Genomic DNA, 17,501 nt, shown 5'->3' on the forward strand with positions numbered 1-17,501 from the left:
GGATAGTGATAGCTCATGATAATGAGTGCCAGCAGACAGGCCTTAAAGCGATTACATTTTAAATAAATAAAGGTACAATAAGAAAACAGTATTACAAACAAAGACTACCCAGAGAGACAAGTCTGCATCTATAAGTTGTTGACTCTAGCTACAACTCACTGATTCAGCAAACTTCAGTACATAAAACCTGCTTAAGATCTAAAAAAATAGGCAAAGAATCTCTGAGTAGGCAAAACAGAAGTCACAAATTGGCACTAAAGCTTATTTATGTTAGCTTGGCTAGGGGGCAAACTCACAAACCCTTTTATCTACCCCAGAATTCTAACAGTTTAACCAGCTGATTTCTCAGTTTACTTTACACTGGAAGCAATTACTCAGAAAAACAAAAAGCTTCTAGAGACAGACACAGCCATACAGGAAAACAAAAGCAAAACAGCCAACTCTGAGGAATTTAAAACATTTCTATCTATTTGCCCAAGAATATATGAAAGGGTGTTCTTCAGTTATGTAGGAAAATCCCTTTTAAAAAATTAAATTTTACTATATGTCTATCCTACAGTTTTAAAAAATGTGAGAAACCTCTTTCTTATGGCTAAAAGGGACTAAGTCACATCCCACTGATCAGCAACTTAAAACATTACATAAATAAGTGGTCATAATAGATTTCAAACACTGATAAAAACTCCCTTTCAAAATTACAAACATTAAAAAAAAATTACAAACATTAAATTTTATGTCAAGAGCTTACTTTTCCTTATCAGTTGAGCAAGGCATACTAACAGTTGTTCCTGACTGAACATCTAGTGATGTACTTGGTTTTGTAAACTGCAAGTTAAACTGCACCTGTAAAGAGGGAAAACATGTAACTGAATTAGAACTGAGACAGTTCTATATGGAGATAGGTGGTTAAATTTTTTCTCTGATGAATATAGACCACAGAAGTTCAACCTATATAACACAAGCACATTTTATTGAGAAGATTTAATTTAAAAATCCTGTTTCTCCTTGACAAAAAAGTTCCTGTCATATCAGCAAGATAAAGAGCACAAATTATCTTAATTATTTTGAAACAAAAACATGAACACTAATACATTTAAATGTTACTGATGCTAAAAGTAACCAAATACCACGATGATGCATTTACCTCATGCATTCTGAGAATTCTTCCCTTTTCAAGAACTTTAAGCCTGTGATATTTAAGGATTCTAAATGAGTGCTAGGAATTTGAATACTGAAATAGTCAAAAGTAATCCAAGAATCTATACAAAAGTCCAAACTAAAATATCAAGCATATAGTATGTAGTAGTTTATTTAAAGTAATAATGACTATGACTGAGGGGGTTTCATACTAGGAATGGGTTCTATGTTAGGAAGTCTATAAATGTAAGTCACCATACTAATAAATCAAAGAAAAAAGGTATGATGACTCGCATAAAGAAAAAAAAAGAAAGAAAAAAAGGAAAAAGGCATGAGAAGATAAGAAATATCTATTTTTGGTAAAAAAAAATCATAATAAAATAGGGAGAGATACTAGCTTAATAGGATAAAATTATAAATGAGAAAGGTATATGCTGCTGTCCTTGGCTATCAGGGTTCAATATTCTAAAGATATCAGATCACATTAAATACAAAGAGGATTTTTAAAAAGTGAGATAAGCTGATTTTCATATTCCTTATAGAAAAATAAACATGCAAGAGTGAAGAAAATTTAAAGAGTATATTAATACATAATATAGTTTCCAGCCACCAATAATTAGAAAACCAGACAAAATAAACAAAAAAAATGGTCCCAAAAACTGAACAACTGGTAGGGCAGAACTGTGGTCTCTAAGAAAAATGTGATCCCTACAACTGACCCAGCTTTTTAATTAGAGGCACTTCCTGACTATAGGTACAGAGAAAGAACATAACTGCTAAACGGAGGAGATTAAAATCAGTTCAGGGAGGATGAGGTGCCTGGAGGCTGCAAGGCAGAATTCTGAAGAAAAGGGAGCTATAAAGAGAACAAGCCCCAGAAATCTACACATGAATCCCCTTGAGTTTTTGCTGAGTACTAGGAACATGCATAGGGTAAAACTCCACAGTGCTGGGCAAATAAAAATGGGAGTTTCAAGCTGAACAATTTCCAAGGTTCATAATCATGGAGACAAAGTGGACAGTCCTTGGTAATCATTTAGGGCATTCTGTGGGGAGCTTTGTAACAGGGCTGAACTATCCTTGAGTAAAAGCTACTTTAAATGCATCCTAGTAAAGCTAAAGGAAAAAAGAGAAAAACAAAAAAACTCAAAAAGGACCAAGGGATCCACAAGTAACTTAAATAACTGCCACCCTTTAAAGGAAGATAACAAAATCCAGATAATCAACAATGTAACATTAACAATGTTCCACATCCTATCAGAAATTTATAGAGGACTTCCCTGGTGGTCCAGTGGTCAAGAATCTGCCTTCCAATGCAGGGGATGTGGGTTTGATCCCTGGTCGGGGAACTAAGATCTCATGCCATGGGGCAACCAAGCCCATGTGCCACAACTACTGAACCCACGCACCGCAATGAAGAGCCCTCACTCTGTGGAGCCCATGCACCGCAACAAAGATCCCGTGTGCCACAACTAAGACCCGAAGCAGCCAAAAATAAATAAATAAAATAAATATTTTAAAAAATTATTAAAAATGACCAGTAGGAAAACATGAGTCATACCAAGAAAAATCACTCAACAGAAACAGATCCAGAGATGATACAAATGATAGAATAAGGATGCACATGTTAAAACAATTATAACTATGAACAAGGATGTAATGGAAATTAAAAGTATGAGAAAAATGGAAGATATAAAAAAAGAATGAAATAGAACTTCTAGAGATGATAAATATCTAAAATGAAAAGTTCTCACTGGACAGAATTAACAGCAAATTAAACAATGCAGAAGAAAAGATTAGTGAACTTTAAGAAAGCATTAGAATCTAATATATATACAATGAAGCAAATAAATGAACAGACTCAATGGGACTATATCATGTGATCAACCATGAGTAACTGTAATACTAAAAGGAAATAATAAAAAAAGTGAAGAGGGACTTCCCTGGTGGCGCAGTGGTTAAGAATCCACCTGCCAATGCAGGGGACATGGGTTCAAGCCCTGGTCCAGGAAGATCCCACATGCTGCGGAGCAACAAAGCCCGTGCGCCACAACTACTGAGCCTGTGCTCTAGAGCCCGCGAGCCACAATTACTGAGCCTGCTCTCTAGAGCCTGTGAGCCACAACTACTGAGCCCGCGTGCCGCAACTACTGCAGCCCGTGCGCCTAGAGCCCGTGCTCCACAACAAGAGAAGCCACTGCAATGAGAAGCCCGCACACCGCAACAAGGAGTAGCCCCCGCTCACAACTAGAGAAAGCCCATGCGCAGCAATGAAGACCCAACACAGCAATAAATAAATAAATAAGTAAATAAATAACTGTTTTAAAAAATAAAAAAGTGAAGAAATAATGGCCAGGCCAAAACTGTTCAATCCAGGCAACTATGGAATGATGGCTTCAAAATGCTGAAAGGAAAAAAGAAACCTGTCAACCCAGAATTCTAAATGTAGAGAAGATAAATTCAAAATAAAAATGTTAGGAGATTTTTATGAATTTCCCACAGACATGCACTATAAGAAGTCTTAAAGAGCTGCACTGTAAGAAATCTTCATTACAGGAGAAAGGAAAATGATACCAGATGAAAATGCAGATCTACATAAAGGAAGAGAGTTGTGTAAATAGTAAGTATATGGGTAAAAGGACTTTTTCCTCTCTGTAATTTATTGAAAAGATATCTGATTGTTTAAAAAAAAAAGTGGGATTTATAACAAATGCAGAAGTAAAATTTTGACAGTAGTTAGCAGGACAGGAATGAGGAAATGGAATTACTGTAGGGTTCTTACATTATATGGAAAGCAGTATAAAATTTTGAAGATAGATTATGATAAGGTGAAGATGTATACTGTAAACTCTAGAGCAAACAAAAAATAAAGCCAATAAGTAGAGACAAAATAGAATGCAAAATAAAATCAGCAATTAATTGAAAAGTCAGGATTAAAGTAGAAAAGAGGGACAAAGAACAGATGGGATATATAGAATACAAACAGCAAGATGATAAAACGTATGAATATATACATTACATTTTAAATTGTTAAAGACAAGGTCAGAATGGATGAAAATATCAGAGTCAGGTATAGAATATCTAAAAGAAATCCAGTTTAAATATAAAGACACAGATTGGTAAAAGTAAAAGGAAAGAAAGTGATACATCATGTAAACACTAAGAAAGCCAGAGTACAATATTAATATCAAGGTACAGTCTTCTTTCTGTTCTGAGAAATGAAAAAAAACAAATTCCTAAGGGTCGAAGAGTGAGGAAAACCCCCCTTCTTTCACAGTTGTCTTCTGCCCCAACCCTCAGGCAATTCAGTGGAAACAGAAGCTACAGGGGTAGTAATGATGATAACAGCAGTGGCCAAGCAGGCACCTAAAACTCTGAAAGAGGGGAATCACACCCTCTGACCAGAAGTGCTGTGGTCTCACAAGCATGATACAAATTCTCATTATATTTTTTCTCTCTCTGTCCTCCCAATGTTTGGCACCAGACACAGACACAACTGCAGGAACTGTGTCTTAGACCAAGGGAATTTAGGTCCATGATTTCTAGCCAGTTTTCAGGAAGAAGGACTCAGGGGATTCTGAAATCTGGGGGGGGAAATCAAAGAGACAAAGGAACTCAAGAAAGAGATCCTATAAAAGCTGTATATGAACTACTGGGTTCTATTCTAAGCTGGACATGCAAGATCTGACCATAGTCATCATACCAAAGGCTCTGAGAACTGAACTATGGAGTAAACCACCACCCAGGTCACAGAACAGGCACTAGATGGTGCACACACAGACAGATCCAAGTAACATGGGCAAACTCTTTAAGGACTGAACTGACACAGAAACAGCAGCCTACAAACGGTAAGTCAGAATTTGCAATTTGAACATAACAAAACTATTTGCTACAAAAAACAATTTTTTTAATTAAAAAAATTTTTTTTAATTCACATTCTCCTTAGGATTTAAACAAGATCTAGAGTCTCATAACATTCAATACTGGATCCAGACAGAATCCAAAATCACTCAAAAAAGAACCTGTAAAATCTAACTAATCTGCAAGGCAAAAAACAAGCCAACAGATGTCAACTCCAAGATGGCAAAGATAATGGAATTATCAGAAAGGCAGTTAAAAGTATCTATTATAACCATGTTCTAAGAAGTAAAAGTGAATACTCTTGAAATAAATGTAAAGAATAAGTCTCAGTAAAAAAAAAAAATAGGACATGTAAAAAAGAAACAAATGGAAATTTAAGAACTGGATGGACTCTATAGCATTAAACTGTAAGATCAATCAATAGGAATTATCATATCTGAAAAACAGAGAAAAAAGAAAGGAAGAGGAGAGCCTCACAGACCTGTGGGAAAACATACATACATGGTCTAACATTCATGTTGCCTGAGTCCCAGAAGGACGGGGGAAGAGTGTAGGGCAGAAAACATTTTTAAGAAATAATGGTTGTTGGGCTTCCCTGGTGGCGCAGTGGTTGAGAGTCCACCTGCTGATGCAGGGGACACGGGTTCGTGACCCAGTCCAGGAAGATCCCACATGCCGCGGAGCGGCTGGGCCCATGAGCCATGGCCACTGAGCCTGCGTGTCCAAAGCCTGTGCTCTGCAACGGGAGAGGCCACAACAGTGAGAGGCCCGCGTACCGCAAAAAAAAAAAAGAAAAGAAATAATGGTTGAACATTTCCAAAATTTGGTAAAAGGTATCAACTTAGAGATTCAAGAAACCTAGCAAATCCCAAAAAGGATACAAATAAATTCATGCCTAGACACATCATCAGACTCCTGAAAACTAAAGGAAAAGAATAAATCTTGAAAGCAGCCTGAGAAAAAGGATGCATTATATATAGTTGAACAACAGTTGGAATTTACTGCTGATTTCTCATCAGAAATCATGGAAGTCTGAGGGAAGTAGAATATTTTTAAAGTGCTTAAGGAAAAAAAACTATAAATACATTATTCTATGTCCAGAGAAAATATCATTCAGGAATGAAGGTGAAAGAAGCGTGCTTCCAAGATGAAGAAAAACAAAGAAACTTCTTTGCCAGAAAACCTCCTCTAAAACAAAAGCTAAATAATATTCTATTATTCAGGGAAGTGATATCATGGAAAACATGGAATACCAGGAATAAAGGAAGAGCAACAGAAATGGTAAACAGGGATAAATATAATGGACCATGCTTCTCCACTCAAGTGTTTTATACATATGTATATTGGTTAATAGTAAAAATTAAAGCACTGTCTGATAGTTTCCAATGTACAGCTGTAATACATATGACATACCAAAACAAAGGGGTAAAGGTAAAGGGACTCTACACAGTAGTAAGGTATTTATATTCCACTTGAAGTGGTAAAATATTAATTCTATACATACTGTGAAAAGCTAACTATGTTTATTATGATGCCTGGAGCAACCACTAAAAAAAAAAAGTGTACAAAGAGATATAATAAAAAACACACCAGAAGAACTAAAAAGGAATATTTTTAAAATGTGCAAATAATCCAAAAATGAATTAAAGAAAGGGGAAACAAAGGAATGAAAAATAGAGGGAACAAACTAAATATGCCCTTTACCTGAAAACCATTTTAAATAGGATATACACAAGTTTAAAGAAAAAGGTTGGAAAAAGATACTCCATGGAAACACCACTCGAAAGAAAACCTGAGTAGCTATATTCATATCGAACAAAGTAGACTTCAGAGCATGAAAAATTACCAAAAATGAAAGAGGAAATTACGTAATGATCAGAGGGGTCAAGCAACCAGGAGGACATAACAATTATAAAGGTGTATGCACCGAACAAAAGAGCTTCAAAATACATGAGGCAAAAAATGATAGAATTAAATGGAAAACTGATAGAAATGGAAACACCCATAATAATAATTGGAGATTTCCAATACTGGAGATACTCCTCTCTCAGTTAACTAATACAAAGTCAACAAGGATATAGAAGAACTGAACAAAATCCACCAACTGAATTTGACTAACATTTAGATCAGTGAAGTTTATCCCAAGAATGCAAGGCTTATACAATATTTGAAAATCAACATAATACATCTGTTAACTGATGAGAGAAAAATCACACAATCATATCAATGCATTAAAAAGCCACTAGTAATGACTTTAACAAATGAGTAGAGCAAGTTTTCAGGATACAAGGTCAATATACAAAAATCAATTACATTTGTATACAGCATCAATGAATATTCTGAGAAAGTAATTAATAAAACAATTACATTCACAATAGCATCAAATGAGTAAAATACTTAGGAATAAACTTAATAAAAGAAATGCAGAATCTGACATTGAAAACTGTAAAACACTGATGAGAGAAATTAAAGGATACTTAAATAAATGGAGAGGCATATTAACATTCATGGATTTAAAAATAAAATGTCAAAATGACATTTATTCCAAAATTGATCTATAAATTCTATATATCCTATCAAAATTCAAGCAGGCTATTTTGTAGAAGTTGACAAGCTGAATCCAAACATTTATATGGACATATTAAGTATCTAAAATAATAAAACAAGTTTGAAAAAGAAGAGAGTTGGTGGATTTATACTACTCAATTTCAAAACTTAATATTATTAAGTCACAGTAATCATGACAGTGTGGTATTGGCACAAGAACAGACAATGAAACAGAATTAAGAGTCCAGAAATTCTTACATTTATGGTCAAATGATTTGCCTAAATCAACAGTCTTTAACAACTGTTACTGAGAGAACTGGATATCCACATGCCAAAACAAAATAAAAAAACCCAAGACCCTTACCTCATTCCATACATAAAACTCATACTATACATAAAAAGTAACTCACAATGGATCACAGCACAGATCTTATTTTCCACCTGTGGTTGCATTCTTAGATACAACTCCAAAAGCATGATCAACTAAAGAAAAAAATTTGATAAACTGGACTTCATCAAATTAAAAACTTTTTGTTCTTCAAAAGAGAAAATAAAAGAGAAGCCACAGACTGGAAGAAATATTTGCAAACATTTATCTGATAAAGGACTTGTATCCAGAATATTTAAAGAACTCATAACTCAAGAGAAACAATCTAATTTTAAAACAGGCAAAAGATTCAAACAGATATTTCACCAAAGCAGATATACTGATGTCAAACACACAGATAAAAAACTGCTCTCAACCTCATTAGCTTTTAGGGAAATGCATGCTAAAATCACAAGATACTTCTACACATCTACTAGAATGCCTGAAATTAAACAACTGACCATATCAAGTGTTGATAAGCATATAGAACTTGAACTCTCAGACTGCTAGTGGTAAACAGCACAACCACTTTGGAAAAGTGTGGTAGGTTCTTAAAAATCAAATATATATTGACAGCCAATCCATTCCTAGGTACTCACCCCAGAGAAACACAAAGACTTGTACCCAAATGTTCATAGCTTTATTTGTAATACCCAAAAGCTGAAAATAACCCGAATGTTCATCAATTGATGAATGTATGGATAAGCAAGTTGTGGTATACCCATACAACAAAATACTACTGAGCAATTAAAAGAATGAACTACTGATACACACTACCACCTGGAAAAAGCACAACAAAGTCATGCTGAGTGAAAGCAGACATAATGTATGACTCTATTCATCTGAAATGCAGAAAGGCAAATTTATAGAGACAGAAAGCAGATCAGTAGTTGCCTAGGGCTAGGGGCAAGAGTGTGGATTGGCTTCCCTGGTGGCGCAGTGGTTGGGAGTCCGCCTGCTGATGCAGGGGACGCGGGTTCGTGCCCCGGTCTGGGAGGGTCCCACATGCCGCAGAGCAGCTGGGCCCGTGAGCCGTGGCCATTGGGCCTGCGCGGCCAGAGGCTGTGCTCTGCAGCGGGAGAGGCCACAACAGTGAGAGGCCCACATACCACAAAAAAAAAAAAAAAAAAAAAAAAGAGTGTGGATTAACTGCAAAAAAGCACTAAGGAACATTTTGGGGAAATGTAAATGCTCAAAACTAGACCATCATGATGGTTTCACAACTCTATAAACTGACTGAAATTACTGAACTGTAGACTTAAGCATGGGAGGATTGCATGTATGAACTATAATAAAGTTTTAAATTTTTTCAAAAGGCACCTTAAAAAGAGTAAAAAGATAATCCCAAAATTCGGAAATAACAGTTAACATATAAAACCAATAGCAGACCAGTGAATGTTCAGAATATATAAAGAACACTTATGATGTCATCTTACAGGGGTTACATCCCAAACAGAAAATGAATAAAAGAAATAAAGAGAAATTATACAGAAGAGTAAACATAATCCAGATACACAAAAAGATGTTCCTCACTTAATAATCAGGGAAATGCTGATTAACATCAGTCACTAGATAGGCAAAACGCCTCTGACCCAGTTCCTTTTAAGAATTTGTCCTACAGTAAATACATACACACCCAACATAGGTATACCTCAATACATAAGGCCAATGCTAACATCCATAAATGGGGAAATCAACAGTAACACAACAGTGGGGGACTTTAACACCACACTTACACCAATAGATAGATCATCCAGACGGAAAATTAATAAGGAAACACAAGCCTTAAATGACACATTACAACAGATAGACTTAATGGATATTTATAGGACATTCCATCCAAAAGCAGCAGAATACACTTTCTTCTCAAGTGCACATGGAACATTCTTCAGGGTAGATCACATCATGGGTCACAAATCAAGCCTCGGTAAATTTAAGAAAATTGAAATCATATCAAGCATGTTTTCCGACCACAACGCTATGAAATTAGATATCAATTATAGGGAAAAAAAGTGTAAAAAACACAAACACATGGAGGCTAAACAATATATTACTAAATAATCAATGGATCACTGAAGAAATCAAAGAGGAAATAAAAATATACCTAGAGACAAATGACAATGAAAACATGACAATCCAAAACCTATGGGACGCAGCAAAAGCAGTTCTAAGAGGGAAGTTTATAGCAATATATCCTACCTCAAGAAACAAGAAAAATCTCAAATAAACAACCTATCCTTACACCTAAAGCGACTAAAGAAGAACAAACAAAACCCAAAGTTAGTAGAAGGAGAGAAATCACAAAGATCAGAGTAGAAATAAATGAAATAGAGACAAAGAAAACAATAGCAAAGATCAATGAAACTAAAAGCTGGTTCTTTGAGAAGATAAAACTGATAAACCTTTAGCCAGACTCATCAAGAAAAAAAGGGAGAGAATCCAAATCAATAAAATTAGAAATGAAAAGGGAGAAGTTGCAATGGACACCACAGAAATACAAAGGATCATAAGAGGTTACTACAAGCAACTACACGCCAATAAAATGGACAACCTAGAAGAAATGGACAAATTCTTAGAAAGATACAACCTTCTAAGTCTGAAACAGGAAGAAATAGAAAATATGAACAGACCAATCGCAAGTAGTGAAATTGAAACTGTGATTAAAAGTCTTCAAACAAACAAACGTCCATGGCCAGATGGCTTCACAGGTGATTTCTATCAAACATTTAGAGAAGAGTTAACACCTACCCTTCTAAAACCCTTCCAAAAAATTGGGGAGGAAGGAACACTCCCAAGCTCATTCTATGAGGCCACCATCACCTGATACCAAAACCAGACAAAGACATCACACACAAAAAATTACAGGCCAATATCACTGATGATCATAGACACAAAAATCCTCAACAAAATACTAGCAAACTGAATCCAACAACACATTAAAAGGATCATACACCATGATCAAGTGGGATTTATCCCAGGGATGCAAGGATTCTTCAATATACACAAATCATTGATACACCGTATTAACAAATTGAAGAATAAAAACCATATGATCATCTCAATAGATGCAGAAAAAGCTTTTGACAAAATTCAACACCCACTTATGATAAAAACTCCCCAGGAAGCGGGCTTAGAGGGAACCTACCTCAACATAATAAAGGCCATATACAACAAACCCACAGCAAATATCATTCTCAATGGTGAAAAACTGAAAGCATCTCCTCTAAGATCAGGAATAAGACAAGGATATCCACTCTCACTACTATTATTCAACATAGTTTTGGAAGTTTGAGCCACAGCAATCAGAGAAGAAAAAGAAATAAAAGGAATCCATACTGGAAAACAAGAAGTAAAACTGTCACCGTTTGCAGATGACATGATACTATACATAGAAAATCCTAAAGATGCTACCAGAAAACTACTAGAGCTAATCAATGAATTTGATAAAGTTGAAGGATACAAAAATTAATGCAAAGAAATCTCTTGCATTCCTATAAACTAACAACAAAAGATCAGAAAGAGAGATTAAGGAAACAATCCTATTTACCATCACATCAAAAAGAATAAAACACCTAGGAATAAACCTATAAGGAGCCAAAGACCTATACTCAGAAAACTATAAGATACTGATGAAAGAAATCAAAGATGACACAAACAGATGGAGAGATATAACATGTTCTTGGATTGGAAGAATCAATATTGTGAAAATGACTATATTATCCACAGCAACGTACAGACTCAATGCAATCTCTATCAAATTACCAAGGGCATTTTTCACAAAACTACAACAAAAACTTTTACAATTTGTATGGAAAAACAAAAGGCCCCAAACAGCCATAGCAATCTTGAGAAAGAAGAACAGAGCTGGAGGAATCAGGCTCCCCGACTTCAGACTATACTCTGAAGCTACAGTCATCAAAAAGTATAGTACTGGCCCAAAAACAGAAATATAGATCCATGGAACAGAGATAAACCCATGCACCTAGGGCCACCTAACCTATCACAAAGGAGGCAAGAATATATAATGGAGAAAAGAGAGTCTCTTCAATAAATGGTGCTGGGAAAACTGGACAGCTACATGTAGAAGAATGAAATTAGAACACTCCCTAACACCACACACAAAATTAAACTCAAAATGGATTAAGGACCTAAATGTAAGACTGGATACTATAAAACTCTTAGAGGAAAATATAGGTAGAACACTCCTTGACATCAATCACAGCAAGATCTTTTTTGATCCACCACCTAGAGTAATGAAAATAAAAGCAAAAATAAACAAATGGGACCTAATGAAACTTAAAAGCTTTTGCACAGCAAAGAAAGCCATAAACAAAGCGAAAAGACAACCCACAGAATGGGAGAAAATACTTGCAAACAAAGCCAACTGACAAGGGGCTAATTTCCAAAATACACAAACAGCTCATGCAGCTCAATATCAAAAAAAGAAACAACCCAATCAAAAAATGGGCAGAAGACCTAAACAGACATTTCTCCAAAGATATACAGATGGCCAACAAACACTTGAAAAGATGCTCAACATCACTAATTATTAGAGAAATGCAAATCAAAACTACTATCACCTCATACTGGTCAGAATGGCCATCATCAAAAAATCTACAAACAATAAATGCTGGAGAAGGTGTGGAGAAAAGGGAACCCTCCAACACTGTTGGTGGGAATGTAAATTGGTACAGCCACTATGGAGAACAGTATGGAGGTTCGTTAAAAAACTAAAAATAGAGCTACCATATGACCCAGCAATTCCACTTCTAGGCATATAATCAGAGAAAACCAGAATTCAAAAGGATGCATGCACCCCAATGTTCACTGCAGCACTATTTACAATAGCCAGGACATGGAAGCAACCTAAATGTCCACTGACAGAGGAATGGATAAAGATGTGGAACATATATACAATGGAATATTAGTCAGCCATAAAAACAAAATTGTGCCATTTGCAGAGACATGGACTGATGTAGAGAATGTCATACAGAGTGAAGAAAGAGAAAAACAAATATCGTATAATATCCCTTATATGTGGAATCTAGAAAAATGGTACAGATGAGCTTATTTGCAAAGCAGAAAGAGTCACAGATGTAGAGAAAAAACTTATGGTTACCAAGCGGGGAAGAGGGGGTGGGATGAATTGGGAGATTGCGATTGACACATATGTACTCTTATGTATAAAACAGATAACTAATGAGAACCTACTGTATAGCACAGGGTACTCTGCTCAATGCTCTGTAGTGACCTAAATGGGAAGGAAATCTAAAAAACAAGTGGATATATGTATACATACAACTGATTTACTTTGCTGCACAGAAGAAACTAACACAGCGTTGTAAAGCAACTATACTCCAATAAAAATTAATTAAAAAAGAAAGAATTTATCCTACAAATCTATTTGTACACAGACACAAAGAAGTATATACAAAGATAACTACTGAAACATGTATGACTATCTAGATTGAAAACAACTTAATCATCCATTAACAGAGCACTATTAAATTATCGTACATCCATATACTGGAATACTTCTAAGTTATTAAAAACAAACAAGCAAGGAAAAACTTACATTCTAATACATGAAAATGGACCTGTACCATGATAATACTGTTAAACGAAAAAACCAAGGTATAGAACAGTGGGCATGTACTATTTACGCTTATCTATACCAACACTCATGTATATAAACATACAGACATACACATATATCCTTATATATATTTTAAGTATTTTTCGAATATATCACAAAAAACTCCCTGGATTTCTTCTCTGAGGAGGAGACTAGGGACCACAGGAGGTACATTTAGACAATACATCCTCTTATATATTTGGGAGCTTCCCATGCTTATGTATTTGTATCTATTTTTTAAATAGTTAATACAAAAGAAATAAAAATTAATTTAGAACCATCTGTGGAATGAGATGGTTAAGCAAACTGAGAAATGCTATCTCTAGAAAAAATCTGTCTCTGAATAAACACTGTGGGCTAAACACTATCAAAAATTAATCTATCATCTGAAAAAAAAAAAAAAAAAATTAATCTATCATCTGATCTCAGTTCCTTTCTTACTGCAGAAAATCCCTCACCTACTGCATAATCTCCAGGATGAAATCTGATCATGTTTGACTTTGTGAATTTATGCCACACAAAAAGAATCAGAATCAGATATCCTAAAGTTTTTAAGAGATTCTGTCACAAGTACTTTCTTTGACATCAAATAACATCTCCTCTTTAATAACAGGTTAGTCTGAAAGATACTACAGTTTACCATCATAATGTGTTTTACCACAAACTGTACTTTGTCTTGTTCATTGTTATATCTCTTGCAACTAGAACAATGTCTAGCCATAGCAGACATTCATTAAATATACACCAAAAGAATGAATCCTTAGAGATTACTGTCTTCAAAAATAAAAGTGAAGAAACAAGTTATTTTGTCTATTTTGCTTTAAAAGTATCAAGTGATCTTTCTACTTGTCAGCATGGCACAATCTTTTAAAACACTCCTATGTATTTCCTTCAGCATGATTTTGTTTCTTTCTTAATTTAACTCATGTTATTCTACATCCTCACAGTTAAACAACTATTTGATGTACTAAATCTTGACAGTAACATTTTAAGAAATTAGGTATATCACAGATTCAATGTCATTAAATAATTTAATTTTTTTTTTTACCGCAACTAAAAGGAACATGTTTTAATCGCCACAGCTGCTAGCACAAGACTACCTAGATTAGTGGTCTCCATAGCAGGCAGTGATTACAACCGCCCATTGGGGTATGAGAAGAAAATCTTTTAACTTTGATTTATATACATTTTTTTATCTCATTCTTTAATTTCTATTTTGGAATGTATTTTACTATTAATAATAACAGATAACATTAATGAAGCACTTATGTACCAGGAACTATTCTAAGCAAACACAGCAGCTCATTTTAATATTCACAATAATCCAGTAAGATAGATAAAATTATTGCTCCACTTTACAAATGGAGAAACTGAAACACAACAGTTGGATATTGTTTTTTGTTTGTTACTGGCTTGCCCAACTTCATACTGACAGAAGCAGGATTTAAATTCTAACAACAGATTCCATGTTTTTAACCATTATAATTGAGTAGTATATGCATTCAATTCACAAATAAATAAATATTCATGTATCAGAGATTCAAACTCAAAGTGTTTTGTTAGTATTAGGGTTTTTTGGTTGTTGTTGTTAGGGATGCATATCAAAAGAAGATGGAGATCAATAATATAGGAGACACTGAAAGTCTTGAGTCAGTATTTAAGAACAGGATTGTTAAAATGATTCCTCCGATTTCAGAAGAGCTATAAGAAAGGTAATCTTATAAGTCATATTTAGTCCTACCAACTAAGCAATTATCTGTAGTAGTTCCTGTCCTCATTTTGGACATTATATATATTCCTGGAAAGCTGTTTAAAATAAAAAAGCAATTGTGGATTTGATAATAATTCTCAAGAAAAAACAGTTATCAAGACATAAGCACACTTGAGCATACTGATATTTATTTTAAAACAACAGTATTCCTTTGATTACACATATCTAATTTTCAATAAGCAATATAAGAAAAGCCAATTAAATGCAACTAAATACCCTTTACATAATAACATTCTAAGCATAAAAACTCAGGCTTAATTCTCATTTCACTGAGAATTCTCAATAGCTCCAAATAGTAATTTAAAAGGTTTGGTTAAAAAGAAGTACATGCCTAAGCAACAAAGCAAACTTATTTTTAGCACAGCCCAAAACTAATTTGAGAAAGAGTTTATAACAGCAGTTTCAAAGTCCTCAATTCTACATTTTATAAAATATTCTTTTCAAAAATGTTTGTCCCCATGATTTAGGAAAAAATCAATTTGGACCTTAAGTTAGGAATGAAAACAGAATCAGTGGCTCATCTGGGTGGATTAAATTACAATGAAAATAGAATTATAATACATGTGAAAACAGTGTATATAACTAAGACAGTAATAACAATGATGAAAAACTCAAGTGAGCAGAGAAAAGCCTTCGCAAATAAATCAAGGTTTGGAGGGACTGCTAAGCATGTGCTATTTGAGATAATGTTGCTAAAACTACATTTTATAATTTGTAATAACCCTGCCCATCAGACCCTTAAATTCTGACAATGGGATCCAAAATGTCACCACAGCTAATATGCCAGCAGTATGAAGTCAGTAATCCTAGATAAGTTTGAGAGTTATAGAAGATATAAGTAGAAGAATGAATAAAAATGGAGAGGCTGAACAGGAATAAAAAATGTTTAAACATAGTGATACCTAGGTTATTATAAATTATAGTAACTCAAAAAAATCATATAATGTAGATAATATTTCCTGTAAGCATATACACTAGATATTCAGAAATATATTCATCTAATACATCACCTAATATACTTAGCAACTGATCAAAGAATAAATTAATTAAAATTTAAATTGCTTTTTTTTTTTAGAAAGGTATTAGAATTGGCTACCTTTGGTCCTGAAACTGGGTGGATGGTATTTTTGGCAGCTATAGGATGAGGAAAGGTATTCTGGAATGCAAATGCAGAGGAGACAGGATAACCAATCCCACAAGTTGGGTAAGTCAGTCTACCATCAACCTAAAAATAAAAGCATAAAAAAGGTTAAGGATAAGAAATTAGTTCTAAATGGTATTTGGTGATCCAGGAGGCATTAGCATCTGTTTAATAACTAACAGTTAAGGACACTATCCCAGAAGCCGATTTTGTTTATCATGACACTACAAAACTCTGCTTCATTATATAACATATCATGAGGCTGGAATACCTTTGGCCCAGAGGGCTTTTCAGAGTGGCTTTGCAAGCTTAGACAAAACAAAACCACTTTGAACTGAAGTAAAACAGTGAACTGCCTTTGAACTGCCTTTGAACTGAAGTAAAACAAAGACCTCTGAACCATCTTGGTTCCCTCGAGGCCTCAAATTACTGAAAAGGGGGTTGAGGGGTAGTCATAGATCAAAAGGCCAATAAGGGATAAATAAAAATAATTTTCTGCCAGATTGAGTAAAAACAGTATTTGTGTTCTTAGAAATAATTTGCTCTGCCACTAATTTTCAATATAGTGACACCACCATTAACAAACATCATGAAAAGTTTGTTTTTACAAGAGGACAATTACAACACAAATCTTAATAAGCACTCATGTACAAAAGTGGCTGTATGACAAAAATACCTTTTACACAGCTATTTATCATCAGTCATTGAGGTTAAGCCTGTCAAGTTTTTTCAAGTTTGTAATTCAGTACCAGGCACTTCACTCTGCACCTTTTCCCAAATTAGCACAAATCCTTTCCCTTTAAACATTAAGTACTATCTCATTTACTAGAGTAGATTAAAAATTCTATTATGGATTTGCATTTTAAATCCTCTGCCAATGCCCTCCAGTCAAAGACCACCAGAAACATATCTAGAGGTGTACACACTCTTTGCAACAAGGAAGACTGAACACCACGTGGAACCTAGTAAGAGAGGTGTCTCAGTAAGACAGTGTTAAAAGGGAGTTATTTATTGGACTTAGTCATGTGTTAGGTGAGTTAAG

General features: G+C 34.6%; 1 protein-coding gene across 1 annotated transcript in view; it reads right to left on the minus strand.

The window, feature by feature from the left end:
- The window catches only part of SASS6 (SAS-6 centriolar assembly protein), a 51,948-nt gene that overhangs the window by 3,311 nt on the left and 31,136 nt on the right, over window positions 1-17,501 (minus strand). The window contains exons 14-15 of the mRNA XM_032624839.1: window positions 16,415-16,543; window positions 749-843 (exon numbers count right to left, since the gene is read on the minus strand). Coding sequence (XP_032480730.1) covers window positions 749-843; window positions 16,415-16,543 — 224 coding nt within the window. The remainder of the gene's footprint in view (window positions 1-748; window positions 844-16,414; window positions 16,544-17,501) is intronic.

The sequence above is a fragment of the Phocoena sinus genome, chromosome 1 (assembly GCF_008692025.1).
Source record: "Phocoena sinus isolate mPhoSin1 chromosome 1, mPhoSin1.pri, whole genome shotgun sequence".
Lineage (NCBI taxonomy): Eukaryota > Metazoa > Chordata > Mammalia > Artiodactyla > Phocoenidae > Phocoena > Phocoena sinus.